The sequence below is a fragment of the Mytilus californianus genome, unplaced genomic scaffold, assembly GCF_021869535.1.
Source record: "Mytilus californianus isolate M0D057914Y unplaced genomic scaffold, xbMytCali1.0.p SCAF_13, whole genome shotgun sequence".
NCBI lineage: Eukaryota > Metazoa > Mollusca > Bivalvia > Mytilida > Mytilidae > Mytilus > Mytilus californianus.
The window spans coordinates 22,449,202-22,466,888 of record NW_026262615.1 but is presented as its reverse complement, the minus strand read 5'-3'; the positions used below and the strand labels follow the sequence as shown (position 1 = coordinate 22,466,888).

General features: G+C 31.6%; 1 protein-coding gene across 1 annotated transcript in view; it reads right to left on the bottom strand.

Moving 5' to 3' along the window:
* Window positions 1–16,623, bottom strand: part of LOC127723899 (uncharacterized) — a 64,423-nt gene extending 47,800 nt beyond the window's left edge. The window contains exon 1 of the mRNA XM_052230615.1: window positions 14,106–16,623. Coding sequence (XP_052086575.1) covers window positions 14,106–14,129 — 24 coding nt within the window. The 5' untranslated portion in view covers window positions 14,130–16,623. The remainder of the gene's footprint in view (window positions 1–14,105) is intronic.
* Between the last annotated feature and the right edge of the window lie 1,064 nt (window positions 16,624–17,687).

The window sequence follows — 17,687 nt, the reverse complement described above, 5'->3', positions numbered from 1 at the left end:
GTTCTACATAAATTAATATAATTATATCACAAGAAAAGCAACTGCAAAGAAATTACGAATATATCAAGTAACATATGTCATTTTGAATTTATCATTGTGTGTTTTCATAAAAAAAAAGAGCATGCTCAATATTAAATAAAATTGAGAATGGAAATGGGGAATGTGTCAAAGAGACAACAACCCGACCATAGAACAGACAACAGCAAGAATAGTTTGCGCGAAGCGCATTTCTTATACATCACGGATGTTTCAAACTACAAGAGAAGCACCGATAGCAATAACATTTATTGCCAAAACCAACAAAAATATAAGTAAAATCAAACTTTACAAATATTACTACACATTGACATTGGTGTAACGTTGTCAAGGAGAGCACGTGCAGTTATTGATGTATTTGGAAATGAAAAGAGCACTTTAATACAACGTGCGTATTAATATCTAGCAATCAACATTATGAAATCTTTATGAAACATCAATGTTATGTAATCGTATAGGCTTGTCATCTATTCGAGGTATTTCCTATTTTGCGGTCAGCACTAAATCAGTGCACATAGTTTCGTTGATTCTTCCTTATTTCTCGCTCCTTTTTTGTAAAAACAAACAATTGAAGAATGTAATTTACTAAATTTATGTATTCTTTATTACAAACGATAATACACAATTTATATGGATTTTCTTTTCATTTCATATAAAATATATTGTGATGAGTCGGAGCCCGTGAGTTAAATACGTGATATTTGATGATTAGCAAGGTTTAGATTACCATTTTGTTAACTATTAAAATACCAAAAAAATTGCTGATACAATAACTGTTTTGGGACATTCATAATCATGATAATCGTCAGTATGACATAAATCTACCCAAGTAATCTTACTGTAACAATGACCTGTCAAATATACAAGGAAGGTAAAAATGACTTAATTTCAATTTTAACAATGAAGGGTGATCCCAAATGATACTTTATAATTCAATTTGAGATGATCCAGGTAGACAATGCACCCTACTTATGTCATCGGTATATATAATTATAATGATAAGTTGCCACTGACCTCTACAAGCAAAACAAGAAAAGAAATTTTCAACAGCAAAAAAATAATCCAAAAGTAAAGGCGCACTCTATTTACTTGAAACGTAAGAAGGATTCTATAAATTGGTCAAAAACTTCTACGTTTAACATTAATGGAAGGAATCATTTTGGAATAATACTTCCACTAATTTGAAGCAAACAAGATCAGTTACTGTCCTTCGTTTTGGCTTCATAATCATTGTATCTTACAAATGGAGTGATTAATATCAATTCACTTATTTATGGTTAAGAACTAAACTACAAAAGAATTGGACAAATTGTGTGTTCCTACAATTAATTTCGTTGCTGTGTGCAATATTATTCAAAGTTTATAATTAGTCGCGCATCAATTAGAGGGTAGGTCGGCATCGTTTCCATATCAAGCTTTGCAATATTATTCGAAGTTTGTTCCATCAATTAGAGGGTAGGTCGGCATGCTTTCTATATATAACCGGGCGTTTTCCGTGTTATATTAACTCAAAGACGGAATACCAATACTTTAAACTTTATTAGCAAGGTCCGGACAGTACCAGACCTAAGACCTAAACTGCTACAAAATAACATACAAAAGCATATATAGAAAACAGTTACTATAGCAAAGGATTAGTGTCCGACAAAGGATTAACTTGTCATCGTCAGAGTGATTTCCATTACGACAAACATATATTTAACAATAGAATTAATTAAACACAAAGAAATGTAAAAGGTTTGATAAACGGATTAATAAATTGTCACTATAGCACTTAAAATATATTGTCGGAATTAGCTTTATTTCTATTTCACATTTGTCCAAATCTTCCTGGTTATATATATATCACTAACTAAACTTTGCGCTTGCTACATGTATCATCACAGTAACTAAAGGCATCCTTCGATGAGGTATATCTAGCATTGTTGTATGTATTTTGTAAATATGTGTCTCATAAGCCAACTCAATGCCAGGGTATTGATTGTTTAAATGTATATTTTCATTATGATATTGTATTAAATGTTCAATCAATATATTACGTACATGGGGAGACATATACTTGCCTCCCCATGCCGCTAAAGTTATATTTGCTTAAGAGCAACAAAAACACGTCTATTTCCATAGCAAGTTTATTTCAAAAAGAGCCAGATAACATCACATGACAAATATGCATCATTATACAAAGGGACACAACTCTCACGACTTTACCATAAAACACATACGACCATACATATACATAACAAATATGTGACACAATAATAGAATAAAATTTATCTATTATTTATTGTATTGTGTTTTTTTTTTGTGTATGTGATACCGTTATTATAGACTTAAGTGCCTTTTCTCAACAGAGTTTCATTGTACATTTTAGTCCTAAAGTTATTCCAAAAAATGGCGAGATGAGACTTCATAGTACAATATAGATAGGATTTATAATTGCAAATAAAGAAAAAAGAAAATAGAATAAACTGTTATCACAGAGATATGTCTCGCCTTTTTGTAATGTTGATTATGCAAATGTTGAAATTAAAATAGCAATACTTTAATAAGTTACATAAGTTATGCAAATATTCAAAGTCAATAAACCATGACTGAGGTACATGGCTAAACAATCGCCATGTTAATGAGATGAACCAATGCTAATACAACTGTACACCAAATACCATTGACATATTATAAGTCGTTCCCTTTAAACAAACCCAAACACAGACATTAACTTGTAAACTATGTAAAAGTTTCAAAGTCAATGAACCATGAAGAGGGAGTGGGGCTATATAATCTCCATGGAAACGATACTCGGCCGATCACTAATGGTTCCCCTGGATAAATAAATAACCCAAAGTCCCCTTTCCTCAGTTCTATTGATTTTGAAACGAAGGACCCCAATTTATTTACTTGCGGTCGTGTTGAATTATTAAGACTAAGTATAAAATCATCATTCTTTTCCTCAGTAGAAAAATCATCAGAAAAGTTTTTCCCCGAATCATTAAGATATTTTTCTCAGACCCCTATTAAATTAAATATCTAATAAAATAATAGGGTAATGAATAAATATAGTTAATTACAAACCAGAAAAATTAACTTTGACCGACCATGCAACAAACATTTTGCCTTTACTTGCAAAAAAACCTTTGTATTGAATCCTTCATCTCAAAGGGAATTTTCATTGTTACTTAGAATGCGAGCATTTTAAATCAAATAATATTTTGACAACACATATCATCAGCTTAATATCCCTTTTGTATCTTTCGCCTATCATGCTTTTAATGTTTTTTATTTATAAAATTCACATACCAAAACATGATGAAAGAACGCGGAAGTCCAGTGGGAGCTTTACGCTAAAATTGTTTTAAATCATAACTTATTCAAATTGACAGCGCCTGTGTAAAGAATCTTGACTGTCATCAAGTATTTTCCAGACAGACATTTGTTCTAAAAAGTCAAATTGTTGTATGCTACCTAGAAGCACAAAGGACGGTGTTTTAGTTTCAGAAGGAACACTTTCTACGTCAGCAGATTTTTGACTTTCTGCTACTTTTCTAAAGCTGCATGTTTTTTTTATACGGTATAATTTAGGAGGGTCTGGAAGCGGGTCATTCATGTTTTTATTCTATATTTTTTATCGCCATTTTTCTCTATTCTTTATTTATTTTGCATATGGACACTTCTTTTCTATTTTCTATATTTCAGCACCCCTTTACTCTCTATTCTTTATTATTTTGCCCAATTTTTTTCTATTTTTTCTATTTTTTACCCTTTGTTCTCCATGTTCTGCCCATCGTTCTCTATTCTGTAAACCCCATCCAGAACCTCGTTTAGACTTTTTCTGTATCTATTGTTACTTTACTGACCGACAAAAAGAGGATGTTGGCCGGCAATTTTAAAACTAGTTTAACCCGTAGACTTTAATGTGTCTGTCCAAAACAAGGAACCCTGTTGTATTAGGAAGTTGGTACTGATGATAGACATTTAGATCGTCCTAATCATGCAAGAAATATTTGCCACTGGACGTTAAACAACCAACAATCAATCAATCAGACATTTGGTAGTTTCTATTAAATTTATCTACATTTCTACTCTCAGGGTGATTTAGAGCGTGAGCTATTGTATTGATATTCATTTTTGTTTGTCGAAAATTGACTTAGTCTTTATGTCCTTGTGTTATGCACAACAGGATGTTTTTATTTTTTAATTTTTTTTTTTGGAGGGAGGGGGGGGGGGGGGGTCAATTAGACAGCACCACAAAGACACAAACAATCAAAAGGCAACAAGAGATTAACAAACAGTTTTCTCTTACAATATGACTGTCAATCCTTAAAGGGACAACAGCTACGAGATATAAAAAAAAAACGATTTTTTTTTGTTCAATCATTAATGAAAGTGAAATAGTGAAATAACAATTCGCTTTTAGCAGCCATTTCAGCTATCAAAAGGAAAAGAATGTCAACATTGAAAGTGAAACAAGGCTAAACTATCAGGGGCCTGTTTATCGAAGCGCTCTTAGGACTAGGACATGTCATTAGATCACCTTAGGACGTATCTTTGTCCTAAGTGCGTTTATCAAACAGGTCGTAACATAGGAAAAGTCGTAGGAATCGTCCTAACTTTAGGACACCTAAATAGGTGTCTTAATATGGTCCTAGGATGGTTCTAACTTTAGGACATATCTTATGATGGTTATTTTGTCAATAAATACTATTGCCTCCTATATATGGATCCAAATTTTTCTAAATATTTTTCTCTTTTCACTTATTTAATGTGTTGTTGTTGTTATCCAAAAGATATTGGATACGATGAGACAAAAATGAGATGATTTCATTATTCTTACCAAGAAAGGTTCAATCTTTTTTACACGAGAGTTACAAAATGAAAATAACACTTTATAACTTTAATGCTTCAAAAGCGTTTTTTTTTTTGTCTACCTGCATCAAGATCGCACAAAGCCAAAGTATTTGAAAGCCATGGATATATAACGTGAAGAGCTATACGACCCAAAAGGGACCTTATTTCAAGAAAAAAATCACATTATGGAGAGACGAAAGATAATAAAGGGACATTAAAACTCCTAAGTCGAAAACAAACTGACAACGCCATGGCAAAAAACGAAAAACGACAATCAACAGTATACAAAACACACCATATAAAACTAAAGACTGATTAACACGAACTCCACAAAAACCCGGGGATGATCTCTGGTGTTCCACTTACTGTATACAGCATAATGGTAAAACAAAAACTACGAATAAACATTTTTACAAATTTGATATGATCACCAATCTTTATAAAAACACAACCTTGAATTGTTTCGGTAAAATAATTTCCGGTGCTTACATTTTTAACTTGTAAGGAATTTATTTTCTTTTATGCACATTTATACCCTGAAGGATTGGTGCGTGCAATAATGAAACAGGTTTAATATAATACACACACAATTCAATATTATATATATTCAGCAGGCTATAGGATGCATGAATGCTGGTGACTAGTTTGAAGGTATCTTTTCACTAGTGTAATATTACAGAGGGTATACAATAAACTTACTTTTGTCCGAATAGTCAGTAAAATAAGTGTTTCATAACACAGAAAGTGTGGGAAAATGTTTGCTTCCGGCAGTAAATAGTATTTTTACGGGAAAATGTTCGCTTCATACACAGTTTTTAAAACTATTAACCGGTAAATAGTCTTTATTTCAGACAATTTCGTAAAAAATTACATTTACTCGTCTATAACTTAATAAAGAAAATACACACTGAGGTATAATAACATAATCTGTGGCAAATATTATGTTGCTATACAATACACATATGTTTATTACATAGGTGTGTTGTAAACTATACAGTTAACTTCGAGGAAAAGACTTTTATGTATATATAGGTTTCAGTAGACTATGAAAATAAGATACAGGCCATTAAAGATTTAAATGTATACAAATTATACGGATTCACTGAATCATGTGAATGTTTCGATACAATTACTATGTAAAGAATTCACGATAAACTTGAAAAGTTCACATCGAATGTTTTTGTTTTTTTTTTTTTGGGGGGGGGTAAAATGGATTACATTCCGTTTTAAATAATTCATCATTGATGAAGAAAATATTTAACTGTAACATTAAATTATTATCGATCATTTTGTGTCATGTACACACAACCTTCTTTACCCTAACAATTTACATTTCTTAACGTCTTTATATTTTCGCTACATTTTTACGCTATCCTTTTTTTCCATATAATCATAAACAAAGGTAAAAACTATTTTTAAAGTATTAACAAAGGTTAATATACATAGTTGGGGGCTATTGTAATTAAACTACAAAAAATGTATCCCTTTTCTTTTTTTTTAAACTTTTATTTCGTCATATTCATGTCGTTTTATCTTAAATAAACATATCGCTATTATGAAACGAGCTCTATGGATAGAAATTTAAAGAAATCTTATTTGGAGAATTCCCCAAATGCCATTTTTTTTCGGAAATTTGTTTTGACTTTTTAATTTCGATTCGGTACACATATTAATTACGGCACAATTTATTAATTTATTTATTAATATGTATATTTATTTTGTTATGCAGGATAGGCGGATCCAAAGGGGGGACCCGGGCACCCTTTTGTGGGAAAAAATTGCTTGATTATATAGGGAATCACCGAAGCATGACTGGAGTGCGCCCCCCCCCCACTAAGGTCAGTCATTGGGCCCCCTTTACAAAAAGTTCTGGATCCTCCGCCACTGTGCAGATACGTGTATAATAGATAAATAAATTGAAATACACAGATCAATATAAAAGAAAGAGAAAAAGAGAAGAAAAGTAAAAAAGATATATTGATTTAAATCAGCATTCATATGGTCATGTTTCTGTATCAAAAAAATCTTTCAAGAAAAAAATGTTTGGCACTTTGAATTTATTATATTTGTTCAACGCTTTCCGCACTTATTTCAATGACTAAACATCTATATTTACTAGAACTTTCTCTCTGATTTACAAAAGGAGCTGAAAGTCATCCGATACAGTAGAAAAGTCAGTATCACATACATTTATACATCATTGTATACTACTCGAAAAAAAGTTATGCAACACAACATCTGACAGAAAATAAAATAAACCAAAATCTTAATTTATCTTTCAATTTTCGGTTTTCTTAATCTTCAATCAATTTTGTATTCAAAAGTATTACAGTTATGTTGGTGTCATCCTGGTTTGCCCACATTAAATTGGGTGTCTTCCCATTTATCCAACTTTTTAAAATAAGGTATTCTCATTTAGCCAACTTTTTATTTTTGTTAATTATTGGGTTGTTTGTTTAGTAATAATAAGGTGCCTTTCTAAAATTTGACAGTAAATTTGTTCCTGTATTTTTTTATATTATTTTAAAAATATATATAAAATAGGCGAAAGCAAACCTGTTACATTTTATTTTTAAATAAAATTTAGTATATTTTAAATAATAAATAAATGTTTCATCATTTATACAGAAGAAACCCAAAAATCAGTAATATTTTTATATTAACATTTTATGAAAGTAAATATGACTGTCTTTATTACTTGTTTAAATTGTAGGTGCAAGTTATAACATAACAATAAATGTGACACCTGTTAACTTTTAATTGTGGTGCTACTTAAACTAGGATGAAGATCTACTGAACATTCCTTTAGTGTGTGCTATAAATATTTCTGTGCTACGTTTTTTAACCATTGTGCTTGCATTACTTTTTAACAAAAAATGTATGATGTGTGTATCTACTGAACATTTCTTTAGTGCCATTGTATGTTGTGTGAATCTACTGAACATTCATTTAGTCACGGTGTGCTATTGATATTTCTGTGCCAGTATTTTATAACCATTGTGCTTGAATTGCTTTTGCTTTTGTTTATATATATATATATGTATATATGTTGTGTGAATTTTGTTCTGTTCAGTCTTTGTGTAGTAAAACGTATTCAACTTATATTTTCTCCCATTTGGATCATTTGGTCAGAAGAACAGAACAAATACATAGGGTGTTTTGTTGTTTTAACAATTATAGTTTATTTCTAAATTATAATCATCTTTCTAACCGATATTTTACCTGTAAAATTTTAAAAAGATACGTAATTCTTCTATTTAATCTAGGAAAATGTATTGAATTTGACAAAAAATGTACAAAAATGTGTATTATTTTGACAAATTATCGACATGTTTTTTAAATTGTTAGTACATTCTGAAAAAAAATGTAATAAGTAAAATAATAAAACTTCAAAATAAAATAAGCGTAATTTAAAATTTCTTTTATTTTTTTCACCTTATTTTTTAATTTTAATAAATACTTTGTTCTGAAATTTTATATAAAAATAAATGGGGAATGTGTCTATGGGCCATAGATGCCCGCGAATGTAAGTATGCATGAGTCATATTCCACATACAGATGCAGGATTCACGTAGTTAAGGCCGTTATGAGATTATAAGCATTAAGTTAGAGTACGGAAACGACAGATTTAGCAATTTTCCATTTAAAAAGGGGCATAACTCAAGAACGGTAAGTTACGCCACTCCATTTCAATCTTGATCTGTGTTTTGTGGTAATGACCATTGTGTATAAGTCTCATAACATTTGGTTTCTAGTGGAGAGTTGTCTCATTGGCAATTATACCAAATCTTCTTATTTTTATATAAAATGTTGTATTTTTCATCATTATACATATAGTGGCCCAAATTACTTATATTTACAAAGTGCTTTATTTATTTCCATATGCAATGCATATATAAATAATGTTTGCAATAAAAGAAAATTTTATCATACATTAGTGTTTTTATATCATAATTATTTAGAAACTAATGAATTATTAAGACACTTTTATAAATGAATGCCATTGTTTTGTCATTAGTTGTATATTATATGATTCGATTGAATTGATATCAAATTATTGAGAAAATAAATGATCTATTTATTATTTATCTTTAATAATACAAATACAAATGGAACTACAAAATGAAAAAAATATCTGAATATATATAAAACACAGATAAACTATATACCTATAAAGTTGGAACAGACTATACAATTGTGTGCTCATTAAACCTTTTGTCTTATTTGTTTTCTTTACTAATAGACAATTGGTATAATTAAATGTGGGCAAACCAGGAGTAAACCGTTATAATGGCCAAATTTCAGACAGCTACACTGTTCGCAAACTTTGAGGGAAGTTGTCAAAATAGAAAATCATAATTTTAACACTTTTTTGCACATGCATGGTCCAGTTAAAAAATGCATAAAAAGCACAAAAATGACCTATTCAACATCCTTCAAAACAATCAAATTGAGAATGGAAATGGGGAATGTGTCAAAGAGACAACAACCCGACCATAGAACAGACAACAGCAGAAGGTCACCAACAGGTCTTCAATGCAGCGAGAAATTCCCGCACCCGGAGGCGTCCTTCAGCTGGCCCCTAAACAAATATATATACTAGTTCAGTGATAATGAACGCCATATTAAACTCCAAATGCTATTAATTTCCGATAATTTTGAGCATTTTCTACACAGATATGAGCCCACAAAGTTAGTTGCCTATTAATTTCAATAGAAGTGTTGCAACCCTTTCTTTTCTTCTTCGCCTTGCACTATGCCCGACGCGCTAGACCACTCGACCACCTATGCTCTATAAAAATAAAGCTTTCGGTGGCCGGGTGTTGCCTTTCCTCGTCACTTTTTTTCTAGCGTCGTAACACAGTACATGATATATAAGGCATGAAGATGGAATTGTTTCAGATCAGCTGAATTATCTATTGTAAAGGATCCTACAAATTAATGTAAGATGCAGTCACAGAATATATATATATTTAAAAGCAAGTCGAAATTGAAAACAACGTTCAAACCTATGATTGCGTGGATAAAAACCGCAATTTTTATACGTGTGCATGCAAAACAAATTTCTTGATAGAGGGGTCTAAATACAGCACAAACAACATTTTCCAAAAGACCAAAAAAGTGAAAAAGTAATTTTAACAAAACGCATTTGACTAGCAGGTCGAACAACGGATGTTCTTAAACCCTGCTGACTGCCATTGGCGATTGCCAAATAAACGGGTTACCAGTTGTAACAAAATGAATCTTAAAAATTAATTTAATACCAAACAGAAAACAATAAACTTGCGGAAGAGATGGTATACAGCAAACAAAAGGTGCGAAAATTAGTACACCATATCCGGATTTCGACAATTAATGTCTCTTCAATGATGTTAGGAATCGAAACGGTATTTGGAAGGCCGTATAATTTACCTCAATTTAGGAAAGACTTTTGAATTTTAAAGAGACGAAATAGGATGAACGGATCATATTAATCCGAAGGCAAATATGATAAAAGCCCAAACGAAAAAATATAAACAAGTCTAAATTAAAAACAACGTCCAAACCTATGATTGCGTTGGATAAAAACCGCAATTTATATATATTTAATTTAGAAAGAAGACCGTATAGTCTCCTTACAAGCACTAAAATGAAAAAAAAGGATATATTTTAGCTTATGAAATAGCATTTCCTAATCACGATTAATTAACATATTGCTATGTGCATTTATTTGAGAAGGCATGTTTTTTTCTACATTATAATTACTAATTATTCCCTTTGATGTCTTCATTGAAGGTAAAAAACGACCAAACTGTAAACAATTAAATTGTTTTACAACCTTCATACAAGTTAAATAAACCTGAGACTATAGTAGTCTCAGAATAAACCAATCGTGTCAGCATCCAGCCGGTTTTGTTAAAAAGGCTAATATCGAGATAAAAATATGACGAGTCCGTGAGGTAAAAAATATAATTAAGGTTCATCATAAGAAATGAACAAACATGGCTGTATTTACAACTAAAAAACTACTCTGAGTACAGACTAACCTGTCCAGTCTGAAAAGTTTGAAGTCCTGGCATCCACTAGATATATAAAAGTTAAATACATTTTGTGTTTCAGAAAGAGAAAATCTTTTTTTGATTTTGATGGGCATTTTTTTTCGTTACTGCAGAAGGTGTAAAAATAAACTAAGTTCGGATACAACTTTGAGATGCTCCTTCTCAGGTAACAAATTATTGTATTTATTGATTGTCTTGATTGGCATGGACAATAGACACGGCTGGTAATCTACACACGCAGAACAATCGGTTCTGCAATGAAAACCGTGAGAGGATTTTCCGGTTATGCTTGAGTGGAGTAATTGTCACCGCTTCGAAAGGTATGTACATTTCTAAATCGAAATTTTCTAGTTCAATTGATCATAATATTGAAAATCGGAGAATGCTATGCTGTGGTGAATACTTTAACGAAGAGACATATGTATCATTTACTGTTGTGCATGGAGTAAAACTCCTACAAAATCAGTCGTCCCACGAGTAATTGATGAAAAAAGTGACATTTCAATTTTGAGATGGTTCTATTAACAGACCTACAAGTTCAAATTTAGTTTTTAATCTGTTAACAGGATTGAATGTCGTTTTGGGCGGCGTGTACGCTGTCTGAAGTTGATAGACGTCTTAATAAATCTAAAAACTGCCAATTTTCATTATTTCATGCGTGAGGGGATTTGTTCTGATTGAGGACATCGTGAATGCGTGAGGGGAAGTGCAAACATATCTTTATATCGAAAAATGCAACAATCACTTCAACGACAAAATTATTTTATATCTCTTATATACTGTGTGCCGTTTACATTCTGACGTCAAACACGCGACTCTACACTAGAGTTGATGTGAACCTTGCCATTCAGTCACAGGCCTTCAAATATTTCAATCCTTTATTGGTTGATTTAAAATACATATATAAGTAAGCAATGAATGTGGTTGTTAAATTTGATAGATACTTTTTTATGCTTCTTTGTTAAATATTTGTTTGTTTTTGTTCTAATTGAGATTGTGACACGGTGATGACTGCTGACCACTATTTTGACAACTTTACCTATTATGTCTGTTTTGTTCACGCATCGTTGTAAATATGATGGAATTTGATGCGACTGTCATACAAGTGAGAGGTTCAGCGCTATAAAACCAGGTTCAATCCACCATTTTCTACATTTGAAAATACCTGTACCAAGTCAGAAATATGACAGTTGTTGTCCATTCGTTTGATGTGTTTTATCATTTGATTCTGCCATTTGATTAGGGACTTTTTTTTAATTTTCCTCGGAGTTCAGTATTTTTGTGATTTTACTTTTTTCAAAGAAAGGCAAGTAACTTGCACAGTTTTATTGAAGTTCATACTAAATATAAATTGACAATGAATATGGAAATGGCTGCAACGTAAATATAAGTGGTTTAGATTTATGATTGACTTTAATTGCACTTCCTCTCACGCATTCACGATGTCCTTAATCAGAACCGATCCCCTCACGCATGAAATAATGAAAATTGGCAGTTTCTAGATTAATTACGACGTCTTTCAACTTCGGACAGCGTACACGCCGCCCAAAACGACTTTCAATCCCGTTGACAGAAAAAAAACTAAATTTGAACTTGTAGGTCTGTTAATAGAACCATCTCAAAATTGAAATGTCACTTTTTTCATCAATTACTCGTGGGACGATTGATTTTGTAGGAGTTTTACTCCATGCACAACAGTAAATGATACATGTGTCTCTTCGTTAAAGTATTCACCACAGCATAGCATTCTCCGATTTTCAAAATATTTTGATCAATTGAACTAGAAAATTTCGATTTAGAAATGTACATACCTTTCGAAGCGGTGACAATTACTCCACTCAAGCATAACCGGAAAATCCTCTCACGGTTTTCATTGCAGAACCGATTGTTCTGCGTGTGTAGATTACCAGCCGTGATAGACAGACAATTGATATCTACACAACTGTAAGTGAGTTAAAGGGTGTAATTTAGTGGACAGTATCAAATGAAATGGTGTCTTCCCGTTTGTCCCACTTTTTGAAATTACAGGTAAAATAGTAATGATGGGACAATCGGGAATATGTTTGTGGGACAATTGGGAAGTTCAAATGTGGGACAATCGGGAATTGTAGTGAATGAATGAAAGAAATGAATGAATGAATGAATGAATGAATGAATGAATGAATGAATGAATGATTTCTGAATGAATGAAGGATTTTTTATTCTCATAAAACTAATGACATAGTTATAGAGACAATAGGTATATACAACAATATAATGTACACTGCATGTGTGAATGAATGATATACATTAACCAGGAGGAGGGACTTTCACATTAACAGCTTTAATATATCGACATATTTTTTCTATAAATGATAACTTATATAAAAGAGAGAAGAGTTTACATTCTTTTCATTGTAAAAGACGACACCAACATTTGATCTGGCAAAATTCTGGACATCAGCTTCGAAATCGATGAAGAAAGTTGTTGGGTTCAGGTGAATCTGCTAGAAGTCTTCAGTTGTTTTTTTTTTAATTCCAAGCATTATTTCTAAATTATTTCAAAACTTTAAAAAAAGTTTAATTAAAATTAAGGTATTGCTATTTGTTTTATAAATAAACGTAACATTATAGATATATGTTATATTATCTTATCAAAAGTGCATTAATCTGATGATTTAAAAAAATACATATCATAGTTTATGCATTTTTAAAATTGATATTAAATAATAGTTTGAACATGCAATAATTAATTCTTGTTTATTTAACAAAACAAACAACAGTTACACTGTTTATTTAATAACATTTTACTACATAAAATAATGTGGGACAATCAGAACTTTTCATGTGGGACAATCAGAACTCTAAAATTAAAAAAAGTGGGACAATCTATATATCTAGTGGATGCCAGGCGTTAAAACTTTTCCAACTGTACAGGTTAGTCTGTTTTTTGAGATGTAAATACAGCGATTTTCGCCCGTTTGTTATGATGAACCTTAATGATTCGTTGTGAATCAATTATGCATGCATTGAATGTTTTAAAAATAAAGGTCAACACTTCCTTCTGCTCTATTCTTTTATATATTTACTTTTGGTTTGTTCTTTTTAATTTTTTAAACAGAAGCCATTTTTTAATGTCTGCTGAAAAAATAAACCAAGAATTTTGACCTCAGAAATGAAACAGGAAGGAAAGATATATATACAACTTACCTCATACCGCGTGCGTCTATCCATTTTCAACCAAATGAGTTAAGTCGTACACACATTATCACTATTTAATACATAATCCTTTTTTATACTTGAAATTGCATCCAAATTGCGAAATATACTTTTTCTTAAAACCACGTAAACACAACTTCACCTGTTTTTAACTGTGTTCTTATTATAAGTGAATAAGGGCAAACTTTAAAGTTACGGATGACTTGCTTTTTATGTCGAGCTATTTAATGAATGGGGAATAAATTTTAATGTCGTATGTACAAAAAATAGAAATGGTAATAGTACTCGGATACTACGATGTTATTAACTTAAAGTTATAACATTTACGTATCAGGTTGCTTTTGGTGATCAAAAGAATCAATATGTTCAGTATTTCTCACAATACATTAAAATCATTATCTGTCTCGAGACTCGTGATAGACATCAACTACACCTTTTGTTGACAACGACTACGACAGGCAAGATGTAAGTGGTCGTTTCAAAGTAGTAATGGTTGTATATAATTGTTATCAGTAACTGAACATTCTGAACTGAAAGGGAAAAAAAATGTTTGCCTATTTGTATTTACCACAACGATATTTTTCTTGTTTTGGTTATAAACCATTAACTGATTTAAATTCTTTAATTTCATTTTAAATTAAGTATGAATGAGTCTGGATGGGGTTTACAGAATAGACATAAATGGACCAATACTACAGAATCATGGTAAAAAAATGGAGACAAAAGGCAAAAAAAAAAAAACGAAAAGAGAATACTGTGGTGCTAAATTATAATAAAGAATAGAGAACAATGGGAAAAATAAAATAAAAATAGAGAAAAAAGCTTAAAAAAGATAATGCAGGGTTGAGGGACCCCCATCCAGACCCTCATGAATGAATAAAAGGGAAATCTTTAATTTTCTATTCTATATTTTTAGAAGATGAGAATCTAACTACTTTAAGCTAGCAAAATGAAAAAAAAGTTGTAAATATGTAAACAGACACTTATTTTATGTCTATTGGCAAGGGCGGCACATGTCTATACAAAGTCTGTTATTTTTTTGCCTCGGATGCCTTCACAATGTACTTTATACTTAGTAGGGTTTTTAATTCACTCATGCTATTGGTTCAACTTAAGTATTCAGTGACAATTTGCACAGAACATTTAGATAAGGCGAATGTCCTACTTCATATTTTGATTATATTTTTTCAATGCAAATAACACAAAACAGACTTTGACAATAATGAGAAAAGACAGGCACTGACAATGGACACGGGACGAATAAAGCTTAAAATCAAACAATACAACACATAAAACTGACATTTAGAGTTACCGCGTGATCTTCGAAGTCAGTACTAAGCAGCGAGATCTGAACGGCTCCGACAGAACAAAGAGATAAAATCCCATGGCCGCAGTATAATATTATAAACTAAATATTCTAACAGAAAAGAATATACTATATATTGACCAACATATTCAAGGGTTTGAAAAGGTACAAAACTTATGCGGCGGGGTTTTTACTTAATATATGAACGGATCCAAAACCTCTCTATGTTTGGTCAGAGATGAAATAAGAATAAAGATCATTGGGACGCATGGTAAAACTAAATAAGACAAGAAAACCGAAGCGTAGATCAACAAAAGAGAAAATAAAGAAAACAAAATCAGGGGACAAGAGAAAAGGGCAATTTTCTCATAGAAGACCAAAGTTATATGAGAAAACACTGACTCCGTAAAACTGAGATCAACGCAAGTGCTCCGACAGGGTAATCAGTTCTAGCTTCTTACAACATACAAGACGTGTTTCCCGTGATGACTAAGCCCGGAAACGGAGAAAATGTATCAAAAAACAAAGGGACAAGGTCTGATTTATTCGGGAATTTATTACAGTCAATTATATTCAATACATACAACAAGCAACAACGAAACCTCTATAATGTCCAGAAGTGTGTTTTTGACGCATTACGGACAGACAGATAGTCCCATTGTAATGTCCTATCCATAACTATGTTACTATGGGGAGGATAAAATGGAGAGTCATTAAATAACATTCCAAAAATGAATTAACGGCTATTGGCAACCGAAGCAGTCTTCCATGGAAAACTCGTACAACAAGATATCAATAATATTACCGAAGAAGCAATAGATTCGGATGTGAATAGATTGCCGATTGTTTTAAAGATTTATAGAATTGAAAGTGAAATTGTTTATGGATATTTTTTTACATGTGATAAGGATTAATGAAAGAAAGGGAAAAACACAGAAAATCCAGAATATCTATTTGCACAATATCCGTTCTTTTAAAAAAAAAAACACCGTTTAAATCGAATATGTAGGACTACGTTTATGTTACATGCATGTTTTAACTGAATGATTTTTATCTTTGATACGACCCCTCTATTTCTTCTGTAAACTGCAGGTGTCAATAGTCGGTGTCTGGAGTTGTTGAAAAGGTCTAATAGACCGATTAAAAGAACATATAACTTGATTATATAATTTTGTTTCCCATATTTCAATCCTGTTTAAACATTTTACATTTGTCCATATTTTTCTAAATAGTTTTTGCCTTATTTCTTTCGTGTTTCCGTATTATGAAAGTGTTTCATGAGTTTTCAGACACACAGAATCGTAAAAATGCACAATTAAAATTTATTTATCTTTTATTTGTTTTCTATAACTATTAGCATTTACTCTTCCTTAGTGCTGGTTCAGTTATAATCCGCATGCACGATTAGAGTGATAATTTTTTTCTCAAAAGTTTGCATCTATATTTAGATGTTTCGTTTCCGCATTTTGAAACGTTTTACTAGAGGTTTCCCGATTTGCTACCGTACCAACCGTAGTACAAACTAGGAGCCATCATTGAACTTTTGAAAATAATTCATATATGCCCTTAATGTCAACGCATGTTTTATGGATCATTACCAAAATTATTTGGAGGATTTTTAGCTACAACTTAATATAGATTTCATGTGGATATGTTCTATATTGATGAAAAACGACATTGTGTGTACTCGATTATGCTTTCAACCAACCGTTACAAGTAACGAACGGTTTATAATTAAGATTTATTTCCCCTGAAATTGCACAAAAAAAAGAAGCTAAATATAAAGCACATTAATATTTTGACTAATTTTCGCCTGTTATATTGAACGGAGGCAGAATGCGGCCATGAATGAAAAAAATATGTTGTTCCCTCAAGATACTATGTCGTTCCCTCAAGATATTATGTCGTTCCCTCAAGATATTACGTCGTTCTCACAAGAAATTTATCTCGTTCCCTCAAGATGCTATGTCGTTCCCTCAAGATTGCTATGTCGTTCCCACAAGATAGTTATCTCATTCCCTCAAGATACTATGTCGTTCCCTCAATATATTATGTCGTTCCCTCAAGATATTATGTCGTTCCCTCAATTTATCACGTCGTTCCCTAGAGATAATTATCTCGTTCCCACAAGATGAATTATATATCAATACAATTTTATAGCTATGTTGTGGGAACAACATAGTATCTTGAGGGAACGACATATTATCTTGAGGGAACGAGATAACTATCTTGCGGGAACAACATAACATCTTGAGGGAACGAGATAA